The sequence below is a fragment of the Oreochromis aureus genome, linkage group 19 (genome assembly GCF_013358895.1).
Source record: "Oreochromis aureus strain Israel breed Guangdong linkage group 19, ZZ_aureus, whole genome shotgun sequence".
NCBI classification, from domain to species: Eukaryota; Metazoa; Chordata; class Actinopteri; order Cichliformes; family Cichlidae; genus Oreochromis; species Oreochromis aureus.
In genome coordinates, this window is record NC_052960.1 from 23,213,680 (window position 1) to 23,231,268 (window position 17,589).

General features: G+C 40.1%; 1 protein-coding gene across 1 annotated transcript; it reads left to right on the forward strand.

Moving 5' to 3' along the window:
* The first annotated feature begins 4,331 nt into the window (after positions 1–4,331).
* LOC120435004 (uncharacterized protein K02A2.6-like) lies at positions 4,332–7,478 on the forward strand. Its single transcript, XM_039603705.1, has one exon. It carries the CDS (start codon positions 4,332–4,334, stop codon positions 7,476–7,478), a length of 3,147 nt encoding a protein of 1,048 aa, XP_039459639.1.
* The last annotated feature ends 10,111 nt before the right edge of the window (positions 7,479–17,589 follow it).

The window sequence follows — 17,589 nt, forward strand, 5'->3', positions numbered from 1 at the left end:
ATAAGAGTTACAAATAAATATACACTTTAAGACTAAGGTAAAAGGAATAAATATACACTTTAAGGTAAAAAGGATCAATAACAGTATGAGTGTTTTGGAAGAACCAGAAGAACATGGCAGCACAGCTTAGGTTTGCAAAGTCACACATGAACAAAAACAAGACTTCTGGAACAATGAACAGATGAGACCTAAGTGGAGATATTTGGCCATAATGACCAGTACCACGTTTGATGAAAACCAAATGGCACATCAACACAAACACCCAATAACAACTGTCAAGCACGGTGCTGAGTTGATTATGAATACCCTAAAATATCATTTTTAGGGTCAAATCTGAGGCCATCTGACTAAAGCTTAGTCAACTGAGTATGCAACAGGAAAATGACCCTAAGCACACCAGCAAATCTACAGTAGACGGTCTGAGAAACACGCACATAAAGTGTTCACACTGTTTTGCTGGGCAAGATGTTCTCTGGTTTATTTGGACTCGAACCCTCAAACATAACTCTATTTTTAGAAATACTAAAACACCAAATATATATTAAACTGCACTGTAGACAGGTTAAAACAGAAGCACACTGCTGTCAGTGCATTGCATTGCCTCTTTGGTTGGTGAGAAGAGCCACACAGAAGACAGCACACTTTGCTTTACACTTTACTTACAGTAACACCAAAATACACCGAGGCAGAATCATCTTTTACATATGTGGAGTCTTTTTATGTACATAACTAGAGACAATCTTGCAGCTGGGACTTCTGTTAATGTGCTGATGTTCTGACCTGTGAAAACTCAGTAGTACTAGATTATTACCAGCTGGAGAAACTGTAGCTGGTACTGCTTTCACTTTGTCACTCACAGACACCTTGGAACTCATTGGGGTTGTTATCGTGAGTATTCATCATTCATAAACCCGTCTTCATTGTTTGGCCTGTTTGAGCTTAACTAAATACTTATTATTGCATTATTGCAGTGGTAAAGTTTGTTCAGAGACAGAGAAACATGCAGTCAAAAATAAATAAATAAATAAATAAATAATAATGATAATGAAATTTATACATTTAAAAGTAATGTGATTACATGTCAATTTTCCATCAAATCCAATGAAATCTGGTCAAATGAAATCTACTTGATTGGTATCCATTCAGATTATACCAAGCACATTTTCCTTAATAATTAATTATTTGAATTAAAAAAAACTTTTATATATTTCAGTGACATTTTGGTCAAAATTGTTGCTTCATATTTATGAGGACCAAGAATCTTTTTTTAGTGCAGAAACACATACACACCTGCTTCCATTACATCTGTTTCATGTGTTGGCTGATTAATATTGGTTCCAATGTGTAATTTCAGCATGTTTTATGAAACAGTTTAGTAGCACTGTGTTTGCACGCATGTCAGAAAGTCTATGATATTAACATGCAGACGAAAACACACACACAGTCAGTCTATTTAAAGTTAAAGTTTTTAATGCACGGAATAAGAAACCAAATGTGTTTTGTTTATGGATCTCTGCTTGCTTTATTTAATCTAGATGACTTGTATGTTCTCGCCTTTATGCACACAAGGCCCCGCTAATCTTGTTCTCCATCGGCCCCTGTGCATAATGAAAAGGGGCTTATCGTGATGCTGGCCTCAGGGTGACGTCGACTTTCTCCATTTCCGCCGCGAATAAGGTGAATGCCACTTAAACCACGTGACTGGCGGAAATCTCCCAGGACCCATAGGTGCCATTGCGGGCTGGAATGGGAACAATAACTCAGAGAGAATAAAATGAAGAGTTCAATTGGGAAGCGATTAAAATGAATAGAAGCTCTGACTAGATAAGACACATACCATTTCCTCATCTATTTAACATTCATTGAATTGAATAATCCGGTCTTATTATCGTAAATAGTCTGCATATTTACCCTGAATATGCTAATTTATGTTTGCTGCAAGCGCTCAGCGACTTAATAATTTTTTCATCAATATATGCATATCTCTGGCTTTCTCCTATAGCTATTTCTAAGAGGAGTGGAGAGAGAAAGAGAGGGAGAGAGTCAGAGAGACCTAGAGACACAGCTCTATAGTGCTTATTGTTTCTGTAACTTTTTTTTTTTGCTCTTTGCCCAGGGCCAACCCAGTTACATTTCAATCAAAAGATTCATTGTAAAGTCATTATCCCAAACTAGGCCCCGATAATTGGCTGTCATTTTGCATAGTGGTGGCACTCTGGCTTTAGGGCAAATGAGTGCAGTCTTATCTTTCACTTTTAAGGAAAAATAATGGACAATTTATCATTAATCTTTTCCCGGAAATAATAACAAGTTAAATGTCATTCCCTGTGTCATGCCTTACAAATAAAATTATGTTGCTCTGGGCCTGGGCTGATCACTGACTGACCTATCCCCTTCACTGTGAAGGCAGCGTTGAAGTTCAGCATATGCACAGAAAACATCACCACAAATCCTCTGCAGTGTGTAAATATACATGTAATGTTGACAATTAATGGCATTTTCCTTGTTTTAGGCATCAAATTGGGAACATGGCACTTACATATTAGCTGTTTTGAAGTTGCTTTCTTCTAAAAGGTACCTCATAGACGTATGCTAATGTGTGCTCATATTAAATAAAACATCAATTTCTCTCACAATCAGTTGTTGACTGAATGCTCTTTTTAACACTTCAGTCAGGACATGGGTGAAAACGTCTAAGCATGTACATTATATTCAAAAAAGACTATGTATCAAGTGTTGCACTGCCAATTGGGAAATTTCTTTTGTCTTTTGAAAAATGTCTGCTAATTCTGATTTTGATTCAGTTTCAATTCCATTTTATTTATACAGCACCAAATCATAACAAAAGTTGCCTCAAAGGGCTTCATATTGTAAGGTAGACCCCATAATGATACATACAGAGAGAAACCCAACAATCATATGGCCTCGTATGAGCAAGCACTTTGGCGGCAGTGGGAAGGAAAAACTCCCTTTTAACAGGAAGAAACCTCCCAGCAGAACCAGGCTCAGGGAGGGGCGGGGCCATCTGCTACACTGGGACTCTTTTACTACAAACATGTGGAACATGTGCAGAATGTGGTTTGGCATTCAAAGCATTCATAAAAGCATCTTTGAGTCGGCATATGTTGTTTAGGATCTAGCATCAATGGTGCCTTCACAGATGTGCGAGCTATCCCCGGCATGTGTGCTAATGCACCCACCCATGTGTAGCAATGGGTATTGCATTTACCTGTGTGTTCCGCCCGGAGTTTTAGGGAGTGTAACACCGGAAGGTGAGAAGTAGAGACTCCTGACTGTTTATTAAGAGTTTAATAAAAGTTTACCTCGGAGGAGGGAAAGTTCAACCGAGCATCTTGTGGAGTTTATGGAGAGAACAAGATGAAACATGGTGGCAGCGGGGTCTAGAGTGATCCACACCGCGCTTTGATGACAACAGATTGAGCGGACGGTATCGACGCGTCCAGCTAGGCTAGTTAGCCTCGGAGGTGCTAACGGCTCAGGACAGCAGGTGAGACGCTGACGAGAAGAGCACAGCGGCGGCTACGATGGATGGATTGAAGCCACCCGCACAGTGGAGTATGGATTCAGTGAACCTGTCTAAGGCGTGGAAAACATGGAAAGAAGAGTTTACACTCTACACGGAACTAGCTCTGCCGGATGCTGAGGAAAAGGCGAGAGTGAAGTTGTTTTACTATCTGATTGGGGAACGGGGCAGGGAGCTCTGTGGAACGCTGATCGGAGCTGAGTCAAGAGTAACAGTAAGTGAGCTGATGAAAAAAATAGATGAACACTGTAATCCCAAAGTTAATGAGACTGTCGAGAGATACAGATTTTTTGCACGCAATCAGGCTCCTGGAGAAAATATTGATAAGTATGTTACGGACCTGAGAATGCTGGCGAGCACCTGCAACTTTGGACAATTAAAAGACTCACTGATTAGAGACCGGATCGTCTGTGGCACGAACAGCTCCAGTTGGAGGGAAAGGTTGCTCAGAGAAGAGAACCTCACATTAGACAGATGTCTAGATATTTGCAGAGCAATGGAGATTTCAAGAGAATACAACAAAACAATAGCAGGACAGGCTGTAGAAGAACTACATGCAGTAAAACAAAAAGAGAGAAAAAGACTGGATAAAGAGATATCATGCAGATTTTGTGGAAGAGCACATGAAAGACTCAAATCAAAATGCCCAGCATATGGAAAAAAATGCAAAAAATGTGGCAAAGAAAATCATTTTGCTATAGCATGCAGGAGTAAAAGCAGACAGAGTGAAAATGGAAAAAAGGTTCACACAGTGACGGAGCAGGACTCGGATTCCTGTGAGGACATAATGACTGTCACAGCTATGACAGAGACTGCAGTAGAAGTGAACCAGATCAAAGAGTCAGACATGAAAAAACGAGAGCAGCTGTTTGCAGGCATGATGATTGGCAACAGCCTGGTCAAGTTTCAAGTTGACTGTGGTGCAACATGCAACGTTATTCCCATCAACCTGTTGAACCCGAACATCAAAATGGAGCACACAGACAAGGTTCTTGTAATGTACAATAAGTCAAGGCTGTGTCCATTAGGAAAGTGTAAGGTCAAGCTGACAAACCCAAGAAACAACAAAAAGTACAGAGTCGAGTTCCAAGTGGTAGAGGAGGATTGTAAGACGCCTCTACTTGGGAGAACAGCTAGTGAAGCGATGAAGCTAATACAAGTTAGATATGATAACATCTGTGCATTGGACAGCTCAGTGACAACAGGTCCATCAGAGAAAAACACATGGTTGTTGGAAGAGATAAAGACTGAGTTTCAGGATGTGTTTACAGGAGATGGATGTTTGCAAGGTGAATATGAGCTGGAAATCGACACAACAGTGCAGCCCGTCAAACTGCCAAAACGCAGAGTCCCAGTGTCGATGATGAAACCACTGAAAGGGGAACTGATGAGCCTTGCAGACAGACAAATAATAGCACCAGTGGAATGCAGTACTGATTGGATCAGTGGGATGGTGACAGTGCAGAAGCCAAATGGCAAACCCAGGATATGTATTGACCCGAGACCGCTCAACAAAGCTTTGAAGCGTAGTCATTTCCCATTACCAACAATAGATGACATCCTGCCAGATGTGTCAAAAGCGAAAGTTTTCACAGTTTGTGACGTGAAACATGGCTTTTGGCATGTGAAGCTTACAGAAGAGTCAAGCCATCTCACGACATTCGCAACACCATTTGGTCGCTTTCGTTGGCTGAGAATGGCGATGGGGATCAGCCCAGCGCCAGAGGTCTTTCAGCGCAAACTGATGCAAGCGTTGGAGAACCTGCCTGGCACATACATCATAGCTGATGACATCTTGATCACTGGAAAAGGAGAGACAACTGAGTTAGCAGAAATGGATCATGACAGAAACCTGAGACTTTTCCTGGGACGCTGCAGAGAGAGGAACATCAAATTGAATGTGGAAAAACTCAAGCTTAGAAGACAGGAAGTACCATACATCGGACATCTACTCACGGCAGAGGGGCTGAGAGCTGACCCAGAGAAGGTACGGGCCATCACAGAGATGCCGGCACCAACTGACATAAAAGGGGTGCAGAGACTAGTTGGAATGGTCAACTATTTATCAAAGTTCTACAAGCATCTGTCAGACGACTGTGAGCCTCTCAGACAACTGACGCACAGAGACAGCCTATGGGAGTGGACAGACGTGCAGGAAGATGCATTTAAAAGACTGAAAGAAAAACTAACACAAGTCCCAGTTTTGAAATATTACAGCCCTGAAGAAGAGCTGACACTGCAGTGTGATGCCAGCGAGACAGGGCTGGGAGCAGCTCTGACTCAACATGGAAAACCAGTGGCATTTGCAAGTCGTGCACTGACGCTCACTGAAAGAGGTTATGCACAAATTGAAAAGGAATGCTTAGCTATTGTGTTTGGGATGGAGAAATTCCACCAGTATACATATGGTCGTCTTGTGAGAGTGCAATCAGATCACAAGCCACTCGAGAACATTATTAAAAAGCCTCTGTTACATGCACCTAAGAGACTGCAAAGGATGTTATTAAGGCTGCAAAAATATGATATAACCATAACATATGTTCCAGGCCGCGACATGCTACTCGCTGATACGCTGAGTAGGGCCTACCTGCAGGACAGCATCAAAAGCCAGACGGAGTTGGAGACAGAATGTGTCAACATGGTGGATTATGTTCCTGTTTCAACGGAAAGCATGGACAGAATACGAGCAGGGACAAGAACCGACCACACACTACAAACGCTGATAAAAACGATACAAAAGGGGTGGCCGGCCTGTAAAAAAGATGTACCTGTTGAAATAACCCAGTTCCAATCTTTGCAGGATGAACTGAGCACACAGGACGGATTGGTCTTCAAGGGAGAGAGAGTGGTGATTCCACAAGCACTCCAGGCAGATATAACACAGCGAATTCACTCAACACACATCGGAACAGAAGGGTGCCTCAGGAGAGCTAGAGACTGCGTCTACTGGCACGGTATGAATGACCACATCAAAAAGTACATCGCAACATGTGACATATGTCGGTCTGTGGATGCAAAACAACAGAAAGAGACACTAAAACCACACGAGCCGACCACTAGACCATGGACCAAAGTTGGGACAGATTTATTCAACTTTGAGGGTAGGGACTACCTAATAACGGTTGATTATTACTCCAACTTTTGGGAGATAGATTATCTACCTGATACCAAGTCGAGTACTGTGATTAGGAAACTAAAGGCTCATTTCGCACGTCAGGGAATCCCAAATATTGTCTTTTCTGACAACAGGCCCCAGTACAGCTCGACAGAGTTTGCCAACTTCAGCCGGAAATGGGAATTTCAACACCATACCTCATCGCCTGGCTATCCACAGAGTAACGGCAAAGCTGAGTCTGCTGTTAAAACTGCCAAACGACTCATGAAAAAGGCGAAATTGGCTGGACAGGATCCATATCTGGCCTTATTGGACCACAGAAACACCCCAACACAAGGTTTGACTACCAGCCCTGCACAGAGACTGTTAAGCAGGAGGACGAGGACACTCCTCCCAATAGGAGACAGACTGTTGCAACCCAAAGTGACTGATAACAAGGTAGCATTGATGAAAAACAGAGAGAGACAAACAAAGTACTACAACAGGATGGCGAAGGACATGGACACATTAAACCCAGGGGACTTGGTGCGAGTCCAACCTTTTGAACCACACACCTTATGGACCAAGGCTAGAGTGTGTAACACTCTGGGAAACAGATCCTATGATGTGGAGTTGGACAACGGCAGAGTCCTCAGAAGGAATCGTCGCCATCTGAGGCGAGCTGGGGAGGTCAAAAAGGACATGTCGGTACATCTCCAGCCTGAGGGACAGGACATTACTGTGCCGACACAGAACAAAGAGAACACACAAAACAGTACTACCAGGTCAGGACGGGTAGTACAACAACCTGGATATCTGAAGGACTATGTATGCAATTAAGGGGTAATCTGTGAGGTATATGTTGTGATTTGTTTACTGGTCTGAGGAAAGACAAAAGAGAAAAAAAAACCCCATCTGTGACGATATTTTGAGTTATATGTTGTGATTTGTTTACTGGTTAGAGAACAGAACAAAACAGCTGTGAAAATATTTTGAGTTATGGCCTTGTGATCTGTTTACTTGTTTGAAAAAAAAAAAGAGAGAAAGAGAAACGAAATGAAAAACAAAAAATGAATAAAAGTGATAATAAAAGAAAAGAAAAAAAAAGAAAAAAAGCTAAAAATGTAAGTGGAAGGAAGAAATTTTTATTTTTGAAGAAAATTGTGTCCAACAAAGAAATGTCATGTCTAAGTTTTGTTCCAGTTGCAAACTGAGTTCTTAACTTATGAATAGTTCATTGTCTTTGTAAAAGAAAAGGGATGTAGCAATGGGTATTGCATTTACCTGTGTGTTCCGCCCGGAGTTTTAGGGAGTGTAACACCGGAAGGTGAGAAGTAGAGACTCCTGACTGTTTATTAAGAGTTTAATAAAAGTTTACCTCGGAGGAGGGAAAGTTCAACCGAGCATCTTGTGGAGTTTATGGAGAGAACAAGATGAAACACCATGCATCATTAATGCTGGCCTTTTAGCTATGCATCAGTAATAAGCCTGTCTTTAGCTTTAAAGATGTGGTGTCCATAAACAAATGCACATTTTGCTTAATCATACTGTTTTAGTTAGTTTTCCCATTGTGCCTCAGTCCATCTCAAATGAGCTCAAGCCCAGAGAAGGAGGTGGCATCAGTGGATCTTATGTTTTATATGTATATAACCAAAGTTCAAGGCAAAAAGGGTGGATTAACAGACACTGGTGATTAAATATCTCTCTGTATCATTAGTAGTGATATAACATTTGAAAGATTTGTAATTGAATGACTTAAAGGATCATGTTATGCATTTGCCTTAATGGATCATGTAATGGAATGACTTTTGAGATCAGATTACTTAATCATGATTTGTATTCACTGCTGTTTTGATTATTGTGCTTTTCCCCATAGCAAAGGCTCAAAGCTGCAGGCCTCTGTGAGTGACCCCATCCTCAGACATCATCACCGGGGCCTCATCAGCAAACAATCGGAGATAAATGGCAGAGTGAAAGGTTGACATCAGCAGAGGACGACACTCATTCCCATTCGTTTATCGGATTAGGCTGCTGTGGGAGGATGGGGCAGAATGACTCGTTTGGCATTCAGAGGCAACTGTGGCCCAAAGAAAGCCTGTTTGAACAGGGATCAATTATCAATCAGTCTACGGGCGAGGAGCGGAGATTACCAGAGCTACATGAGCCATGTTGACAAATAACCTCGGAGATCTTGTCAATGAATGCAAACGGACAAACGTCTTTGGCTTTGACACTGGCCACTGCCGAAATTCAGATTAGAGTCCATCTCATCAGCAGATTGGAGCTCGTTATGTCTGCTTGATCCTCACGCATTATTTCGATTATCATGCAGCATTAACAATCCTGCACAGGCAATCATGTCCTTCAAAGCTTATGGGTAACTTTCGCTTTGTCAATAAATCACATTTTAAGTTAAAAACCATTAAGTGCATCCATATTTTTTCTAATTATGTCATCATTGCACTAGAATAGGGAAAACAATCTCACTTAAAATGGGGCTTCTGCAATAGTTGTACACTAAACTAGACTAAAATAAACATGGACAGTGACTTGTTTTTGTGGTTCAGAGTGTGAGACACTGGGAGTTAGTTAACATAAATGTGAGTAATTAAACTCGTTGCTTGTTTTGCACTTATGGAAATATAAATCATTTACTAGCTACAGATAGTGTGACAGAATTTGGTTTGTTCAGATTTTTATTGTTTGTTTATTGAACGGTTTGGTGAACAGAGCCATCCCGCCTTAACATCAACCCAATGTTTTTTTCCAGTGCAATTAGTGCTGACCTAATAATAATTCAGCAAGTGCCAGAAACAGAAACTACGGTTGTGCACGCTGTGAACACAAAGTAAGGAACAGCGGTTGCTACAGCATTGGTATCGTTACCGTCACAAATCGGATGAATTCACCAAATGCGTTTCAAAACAGCGGTGTTTGTGTCATGTGAAGGGCTCGACTGTTTACCCTGATACTCTTTATAACGATACACCAATGAGGCCTAACATTATGAGCATCTCACAAAGCAGTCCTGACTCACTGAGGCATGGACTCCACTAGACCCCTCAAGGTTTGCTGTGGTATTTGGTGCCAAGATGTTAGCAAAAGATCTTTTGACTCCATGTTGAGCCTGCGTGGTTCGTTCGTCGCATCTCACAGAAGCTTGATTCAATTGAGATGTGGGGAATGTGGAGGTCAAATCAACACCTCAAAGTCGTTGTTGCGCTTCTCAAACCATTACTGAACCATTTTTGCTTTGTGGCAGTGCGCATTATCCTGCTGAAGGCCACAGTCATCAGGGAATACCGTTTTCATAAAAGGATGTTCATGGTTTGCAACAATGCTCATCTAGGTGGTACGTGTCAAAGTAACATGCACATGAATAGCAGGGCCCAAAGCATCACACTGCTCCCCCCAACTTGTTTTCTTGCCATTGTACATCTTGGTGCCAGGTGTTCCACAGGTAAGTAACACACATGCACAGATCAGATCACCTTCTTTTATTGCTCCGTGATCCAAGGAGTGGACAGCGGTTAGCATGGGCACCCTGAGTGGTCTGTGGCTATCCTGCCCCTTGAGCAGCAAACTGTGATGCACTGTGTAATCTGATGTTTTTCTATAAGAACCACCATTTTCACAATGCACGCTAGAGTAGCTTGTGTGTGCATTGAGCCACAAGGGCCAGCCGTCGCTCCCCACATGGATCAGTGAGTCTTGGCAGTCCATGACTCTGTCTCTGGTTCACTACTGTTCCGTCTTCTGACCACTTTTCATAGATACTGACCACTGCAGACCAGGAACACCAGTCATCTAGCTATCCGAATTTGGCCCTTTTCAAAAAAATCCTTACGCTTGCCAATTTTCCCTTCCTCTTAACACATCAACTTTCTGGATAAAATGTTCGCTTTCCCACTTACTAACAGGCACAGTGATGAAGAGATAATCAGTGTTATTCACTTCACTGGCAGTGGTCATAATGTTACACCTGAGCCATATATTTTAGACTGGTCTGTAAGGTTGAACTAGTCTTAGCTAGTCTGGTGCAACAGGCTGTTTCAGAAGAATAAAGATGGACTAATTTAATCCAAAAAACTCAGACGTCTTACCTTCCGACTAACTCAGCCCTGGGTCTGATGTTTCTATGGTAACAATAATTGACAAGCGAAGCAACAACAAACAAAAAAAAAAAGGTAAATGAGGCTCAGAAAGTAGCCTCAGTGAGGACATTGTTAGCCATTGTTCTTTGTCCATGAAAGCCATCTTGATTATGACTGAAGAGTTAACAGTAGTAAGGCCTACCACACTAACAAAAAAAAACAAAAAAAACATTGGTAAGCTCTACATCCTAATAAATCAGCTCCTTTAGCTGCAAATGATTTAGTTTCAAATACATGAATTTCAACAACTGCAGGAAGTACACATCACATAACAAAGAACATGTTTCACTTTTAAATTCATCACATGCACGTCTGAAGCAGCCAATGTGTCATTTTCTCCTCTTTAACTATGAATGAGAACCTGCCTCAGCTTTATTGTGAAAAATTTCATCAGATTAGGTTAATTTGACCAAATGCTCCTGTTTGCTGATGCTAATACTACGAATAAACTTCTGCGGCCCTTCTGTGATGAAAGAGGGATTTGACATTGCTCCGAGTGCTGCTGTGCTTCACGGCTGCATCAATACCAGCAGTCAGTGTGTCTGTTTGGAGGGCAGGTTGAAGGTTACATGGGGCCCCAGAGAGCAAACAGGCCCCTGTAATCCTGACCTTCCTTGTCTCCCACAGCAGTCAGGAGTTGACCGTGACAGTTAAGAACCACGATGACTCCACGGGCACGTCTGGACACCCTCGGAGACGAACTGCAGGACACAGGAAGGGCTCGCTTGAGCTCACAGACTTGTTGTGAGTGAAACTGAATGTACACCAGTCGAATAAATTTTGACCAGTTTCTGTTACATATATGTTTTACATTATCCTTGGGCACAATTTGTTTTTAAGTGGTGCTGCATACACAACTGGACCCAGTAAAGTCAAGATGTTGACTATTTTAAGGTCTGTGCTAAGATAAAGTTTAGGTTTCTGGTGTTTCTTAGGGTGATTTAGGAAAGAAATCCAAGAAACAGGAAAGAATAGGATTTATAACCTAAATACGAAGTTCCCTCTAACTTACAAACAATATTTAATTACATAAAATTACTCACTATACTTTCCCAGAAATAGGCACAGCTTCTGTGACAAAGAAAATTTACTCAGGACTGTATGAATGAAGGAGTCAGTGGAGTATATTAGTGAATGTACACCTCATCATTCAGCAGCTCATAGAACCTTTCGCAGACATACATCAAGTAATTATCTTTATCAGTCTCTCATATCACTGTGGAGGAATTTTGTCTATTCATCTTTAAAACCTTGCTTCAGTTCATTCAGGTGGATATTCATTTATGCACAGCTGTCTTAAGGTCTTAAAGTTGGATTCTTTTCTTTGTGACCCATTCTGTTGAACTGTTGGACCTGCGCCCGGGTCCTGCGGCTAGAAAACAAGACCAAATCATTACCTCTCCACCACCATGCTTGACAGTTAGCATGAAGTGTTTGTGCTGTTATGCTGTGCTTGGTTTTTGGTCAAATGTGGCACTGGCAACAAAACATCTTCACTTTGGACCTGACCAAAGGGCGTTGTTCCAGATGTCTTGTGGTTTCTTTAGATACAGTATTGCAAATCTAAGCTGTGCTGGTATGTTCTTTTTAGAGTGAAGAGGCTTTTTCCTGGCAATCCTTCTGTACAAACAATATCTATTCAATGTTTCTAATTGTATTTCATGAAGTTTAAGATTAGAGACTGAGGCTTGTAGAGCCACGATGCGGCCCTTGTGTTTTTTGGGGGGGGTTTTTTTGCACTTTCACTGAGCATTGCACAGTCTGATCTTGGGTCAGTTTGTTGGGATGTCCACTTCTGGGAAGATTGTAACACTGTGTTAACAGACACCTGAATGCTATAGACCAGCAAACTGCCAAAATCTCTCATGTAATAGAGAATTCACTGAATCTGGACTCCAGTTTGTTGTTTTAACATTTATTTGAGTAAGAATTGAAGCATCCTGGGCCAGGGCAGTATTACCTTCGCATGTTTTAGATGAAAAAAGAAACCAGTGCTCCCAGAAAAAAAAAAACAATGGAAAAACTTAAAAACCATGCAAACTTCTGAACATTGACCCCTACAGACCTATGGTAAGTGCCATATCTGGGTTTCAGTTAGTTCTGTCCTTGTGTGGCCAAAATAAAAAAAGAAATATTTATAAGTTTTAAATTATTTATAAATAAATAAATACACCACTTTTTTTTTTTTTTTACCTGATTCAGGTTTAATACATTTTCCTGAAAAAAAGCAAGTAAAGCTAATTGCTTTGTGTAGCTGTTTTTAACCTGAGGAAAAACCACCAAGATAAAAACCATTTCTTCACTTTTTATGGCTCCAAGGTGAGAAAGCCAAAGATTTTTCTTTGAAACGTTCCTAAAGTAATCGTTATTCCATAATCACAAAGAGTTCCCCGAAATCATCCTCTCTCTCCAAACATTTATCTCATACATACACACGTTCATGTTAAGTCCTCGGGAGGGTCACGCTGCTCTTCAGCCATCGTGACCTGCGGGGGGTCAACAAGAGCAGCTTTACAAATCGTGACTTCATAAAAACACTGGGAGAAGGTCCTCATGGGAATTAACCCTACCCGGGCAACCCCAAACAGTAAATTACAGGGGGCTTACATGATTTCTGCATTCCCCAGGGACATCAAACAGTGAAACGGACTCCATTAAAATAACCCTGCTCACTCCACTTTAGATCTGCTCCTGTCTTTTGTTCCACTGCATTAGTTGAGTGTCTTAAAGACTGCAGGGGGGCTGTTCTGTGTCTGCTCCCTTTCTTTATGCTCTCCTTCCTTCTTCTCTTTAAAAAACTCTTGGAAAGATCTTTGGCCTGACTCGCTTGATAGGAAAGGCTAGAATCAGCATCACTCGCAAACAAGGCCTTGTTTAGTTGTTTATGTGATTCACAAGCAATTTTCCAACAAAATGACAGAACAAAAAGTCCAATAGCTGCATGTCTGAGCCTTCTGTACCTTTGTTTTAATTTTTGTAATGTGCAAAACTTCATATTTGCACAACGCAAACAGCTTGTTTGGAAATTAGAGAGAACTCCCCTGTGCAATATAGGCTTAAATTTCGAATGATTAAAATTGGTATAGCCTCTCAGTAATTGCGTTGCCTATGAACAATCAAGAAAGACTAGCATGGAAATATCAGCTCCAAATTGGAAACTCGGTGCAACAAAAACAAAAGAAGAAGAAAAAAAACAGGTCTGATTATGAGACTTCATAAAAATGGAAAAGAGAGAGGACGGGAAGATCAGTGACCGGGACAGTCGCAGTAGCAATCAGGAGGAATAGGACGGGTTACAATATTACAAATATGAGGCACAGTGGTATCCTCCTAGAATGACACTGTGCTACTTGCACAGTGAACAGCAGATGGGTAAGTGCTTTAGATTTGGCAGAGGAACTGTCAGTAGTTCCTGTGACAGATCAGGCAGTGTGAAGCATTGTATAACATCAACATCTATGGATGGGATCCAATAATGAAAAAGCCGTTTGTACTCTCTGGCACCAAACTGAAAGATTAAACTAAACTAAAGAATATGACCAAAAAGATCAACTAGTCTTTGGTTAGATGAGACCAGGATATCTGTTTGGCTTGTGTACACATTAAAACACCTCTGAGATGTTTTAAAGAGAAAGAAAAAACAGTCTGCTCACTGATCTCTGCAGAGATTTGTACAACACAACGCATATCCTCCACAGGTTTGACTCTGTCTTTAAATTATAAAATCAAAAAATAAAGCTAGAGGAGTTGGTTGGTACATTTGGATGCTTCTATATTTCCCAAGGAGTGTGTGAATGTGCATATTTGATTCGGTAGAGTTTTTACAGTGAATCCCTTCCCTGGTGCAACCCTTCGATTTGTCCAGGCCTCGAAGCAGCACAAGGAGCACACTAGCCTGTGACTTCATGAGGCTGGTTTGTCTCCTTGCAGTCTCCAGCAGGGGCCTTTTGCACATAAGGCAAATGTGTTAACCACCAAAGCAGAAAAAGTATTAAAAAATTGGAATCTCAGATTTATTGCACGGGCCCTGCATTTCTAAAATATTAATCTTAACTGCCTTTCGACTGTCATAAGGATTTACTGTGTGATTTGCACTTTTTATTTCTCCTTTCTAAATCCTTTCACAATCACGTAATGTAGCAGCTCTAAAAACTTAAAATGAATTCAAACAGTATGACAATGAAAATGAGAACACATATATCTGAAATACAATATAAAAATATAAATGACCAAATTAAATCCAAACTACAAACTAGAATCATACTCTACACTCTAATGTACACACAGGAGCCCCTGACACAATTACAACAGTGGTTATCGTGCAAGTCTACATATAGAGTGTTATTAATATAACAGGTTTTATCAGAATCTATGTTTCCTAATAGAAACAAGTACCTGTAACTGGATCTGTGCAGTGTCATTAAATAAAGCTCATTACTACATCTACAGATTTTCAAAACATGATGATGAGGTTTATTAAGTAAGATTAAACTTGCAGGTCTACATCTCTTGTGTATATAAGTGGTTACCCACTGCTGACGTAAAAAGGGCAGCTGGCCCGTATTGACTTGGGAACAATAGCTTGTATGTCTGAGCATTTCTTTCTCAGCTCCTCATTGGAAGGAGCCCCCACTGGGAGCAGATTAGCCTCTTCATGGGGGTTGTGACGCCCAGAGAGGAAGTATCAAAGGAGGACAAACACAAGGGCAAATCGTCCGACCGACACTTAATATTCACCGAGACAAGCAGAAAGCAGGAGAGGGATTCCTTCAAGCTGGAGGCTGAGATTTCCGTGTCTGCTCGTCTTTGTTTTCCTCATTTTGATCTCTGTTAGCTGCGACTGGGATGATTACTGGTTGCCTTTGGAGGCAGAAATGTATCAAGTAATAGTAAAAAAAAGAGGAAAAATAACCATAACTTGTAAAATATCTTTTATGTTATGTTACTGATCGCACAGTTTATGCCTGTCTGTGTCTGTGCCTGCCTCTGAAGGCTATCTTACTGTACTTATATACATTTATATGTATATATATATATATATATATATATATATATATATATATATATATATATATATATATATATATATATATATATATATATATACCTAGTCATAAAGATCAGGAGACTTTAATAGCTAAGATATTATATATAGCTATATCATTAATATAAAGTGAATATATAAAAACAGTTTTACAAAAATGAAGTAATCAAATATATTTATTTTTTAAATTTCTAGTTTATTTTAATAGCTTTTTGGGAAGTAGCAAAATATCAGTAACATAGTACATATTTCTGTATGTCTGTATTTATTTATTTTTGCGTGTTGTGGATGGATTTCATCACCAACAGATGGCGTCAAATCCAAACATATTTCGATAGAAGTGAAATTTCTTCACGTTACATCTACACATTTGACCTTTTTGTGCTGATTTGAACATTGTCTACATTGGACGCCTCACATGTTTTAAACATATACACTATTTTAATTTCATATATCTGTAGATTTATATGAAAAGTATATTTTTAGAAGTCTGTTTGAAAAACATACATTTAAAGGGGCTGTATTAACATTTATTTCCCTTTGTCAGCACATCCACTTATATGAGTAAATAAGTCCGTCATATGAATAATATGAATATGTGTGTGTGGTTCCTCTGACCTCCTCCTCAGTGCTGGGTGATTGACAGCTGCTGAGGTCAGTCCTCGGTTCTTTCCCACATGGCCCTCAGCCGCAGTTTAGCAGATAATTAAAATATAAATCGGACAAAGACCACTAAGTCTCTGGTTAAGCGTTACAAAGGGAGAGCCCACATCCCCAGAGCTGGTAAACCAACACCTTATTGCTGAGCCCACAAAGAAAAACACGCCGCTCTCCGCCAGCTGTTCACCGCAAGTGGTGTGCTGTGTTCGCGGTCCAAACGTCCACAGGCAGCGGGAACCACGCTGCGTTCAGTCCGATGGGAAATATTACACATACTTCCCAATTTACATGCTTTAAAAAATATGAATCGCTCACAGTGACAGGATTTCTTGTTTCCCAGTTTAATTTAACAGCTTTCTTTTTTTTTTCCTGAAGATTTTTTCGAATAAATATGTTTTGTTTTGTTTTTTTAAATCTTAATCGTGATTGGTCCACTCATGACCAAAGTGATGCTTACATTTTAGATACACAGTCAGATGACCTAGATGATACCTGACCCTCTCCATGTACTGAGTTCACATAAAACCCACCAGTATCATTCGCAGTGTCGCAAGTAAAACTATTCACTAACATCTGCATCTTAATGAAACAGACAAAGTAAAATGTTATCTAGGGAAGTCAAAAACAAGAAGGATGTGTAATCTATCAGAGATGTCATGAGAGATGTAAAATCCTGTAATAACAGTACGTAAAATAACATTAGATAAAAATGAAAAATAAAAATGTTTTTGCATGTTATTTTAATTGAGAAAAAATATTTAAACTGAAATTTAAACTGAAGTGAAATCAGTTCAGCTAAAAATTCACTGGCATTTATATAAATGCCTATCTGTATAATGTGTGCATCTGAGACACTAACATGTCACTAAAATATTTGATTTAGCAACTCAAAGAATTATAAAATCATGTCTTTATGCATTTTTGTGATTATTAAAAGTTAAAAAAAAAAAGCAACTTAAAAATTTAATTTTAAACTGCATGAAAATATACCACATCATTTTAAGTGGGCAAAGTTTTTTTAACCTAATTTGAAATTTTTTATCAAAATGTAAGATTTCAATTATGTGTGCGAGAGCGAGCACGTTTTTCTAAA

What these genes read in the sequence shown, in the direction of transcription:
- LOC120435004 (XM_039603705.1), top strand. Translation starts at nt 4,332, where the DNA reads ATGACTGTCACAGCTATGACAGAGACTGCAGTAGAAGTGAACCAGATC.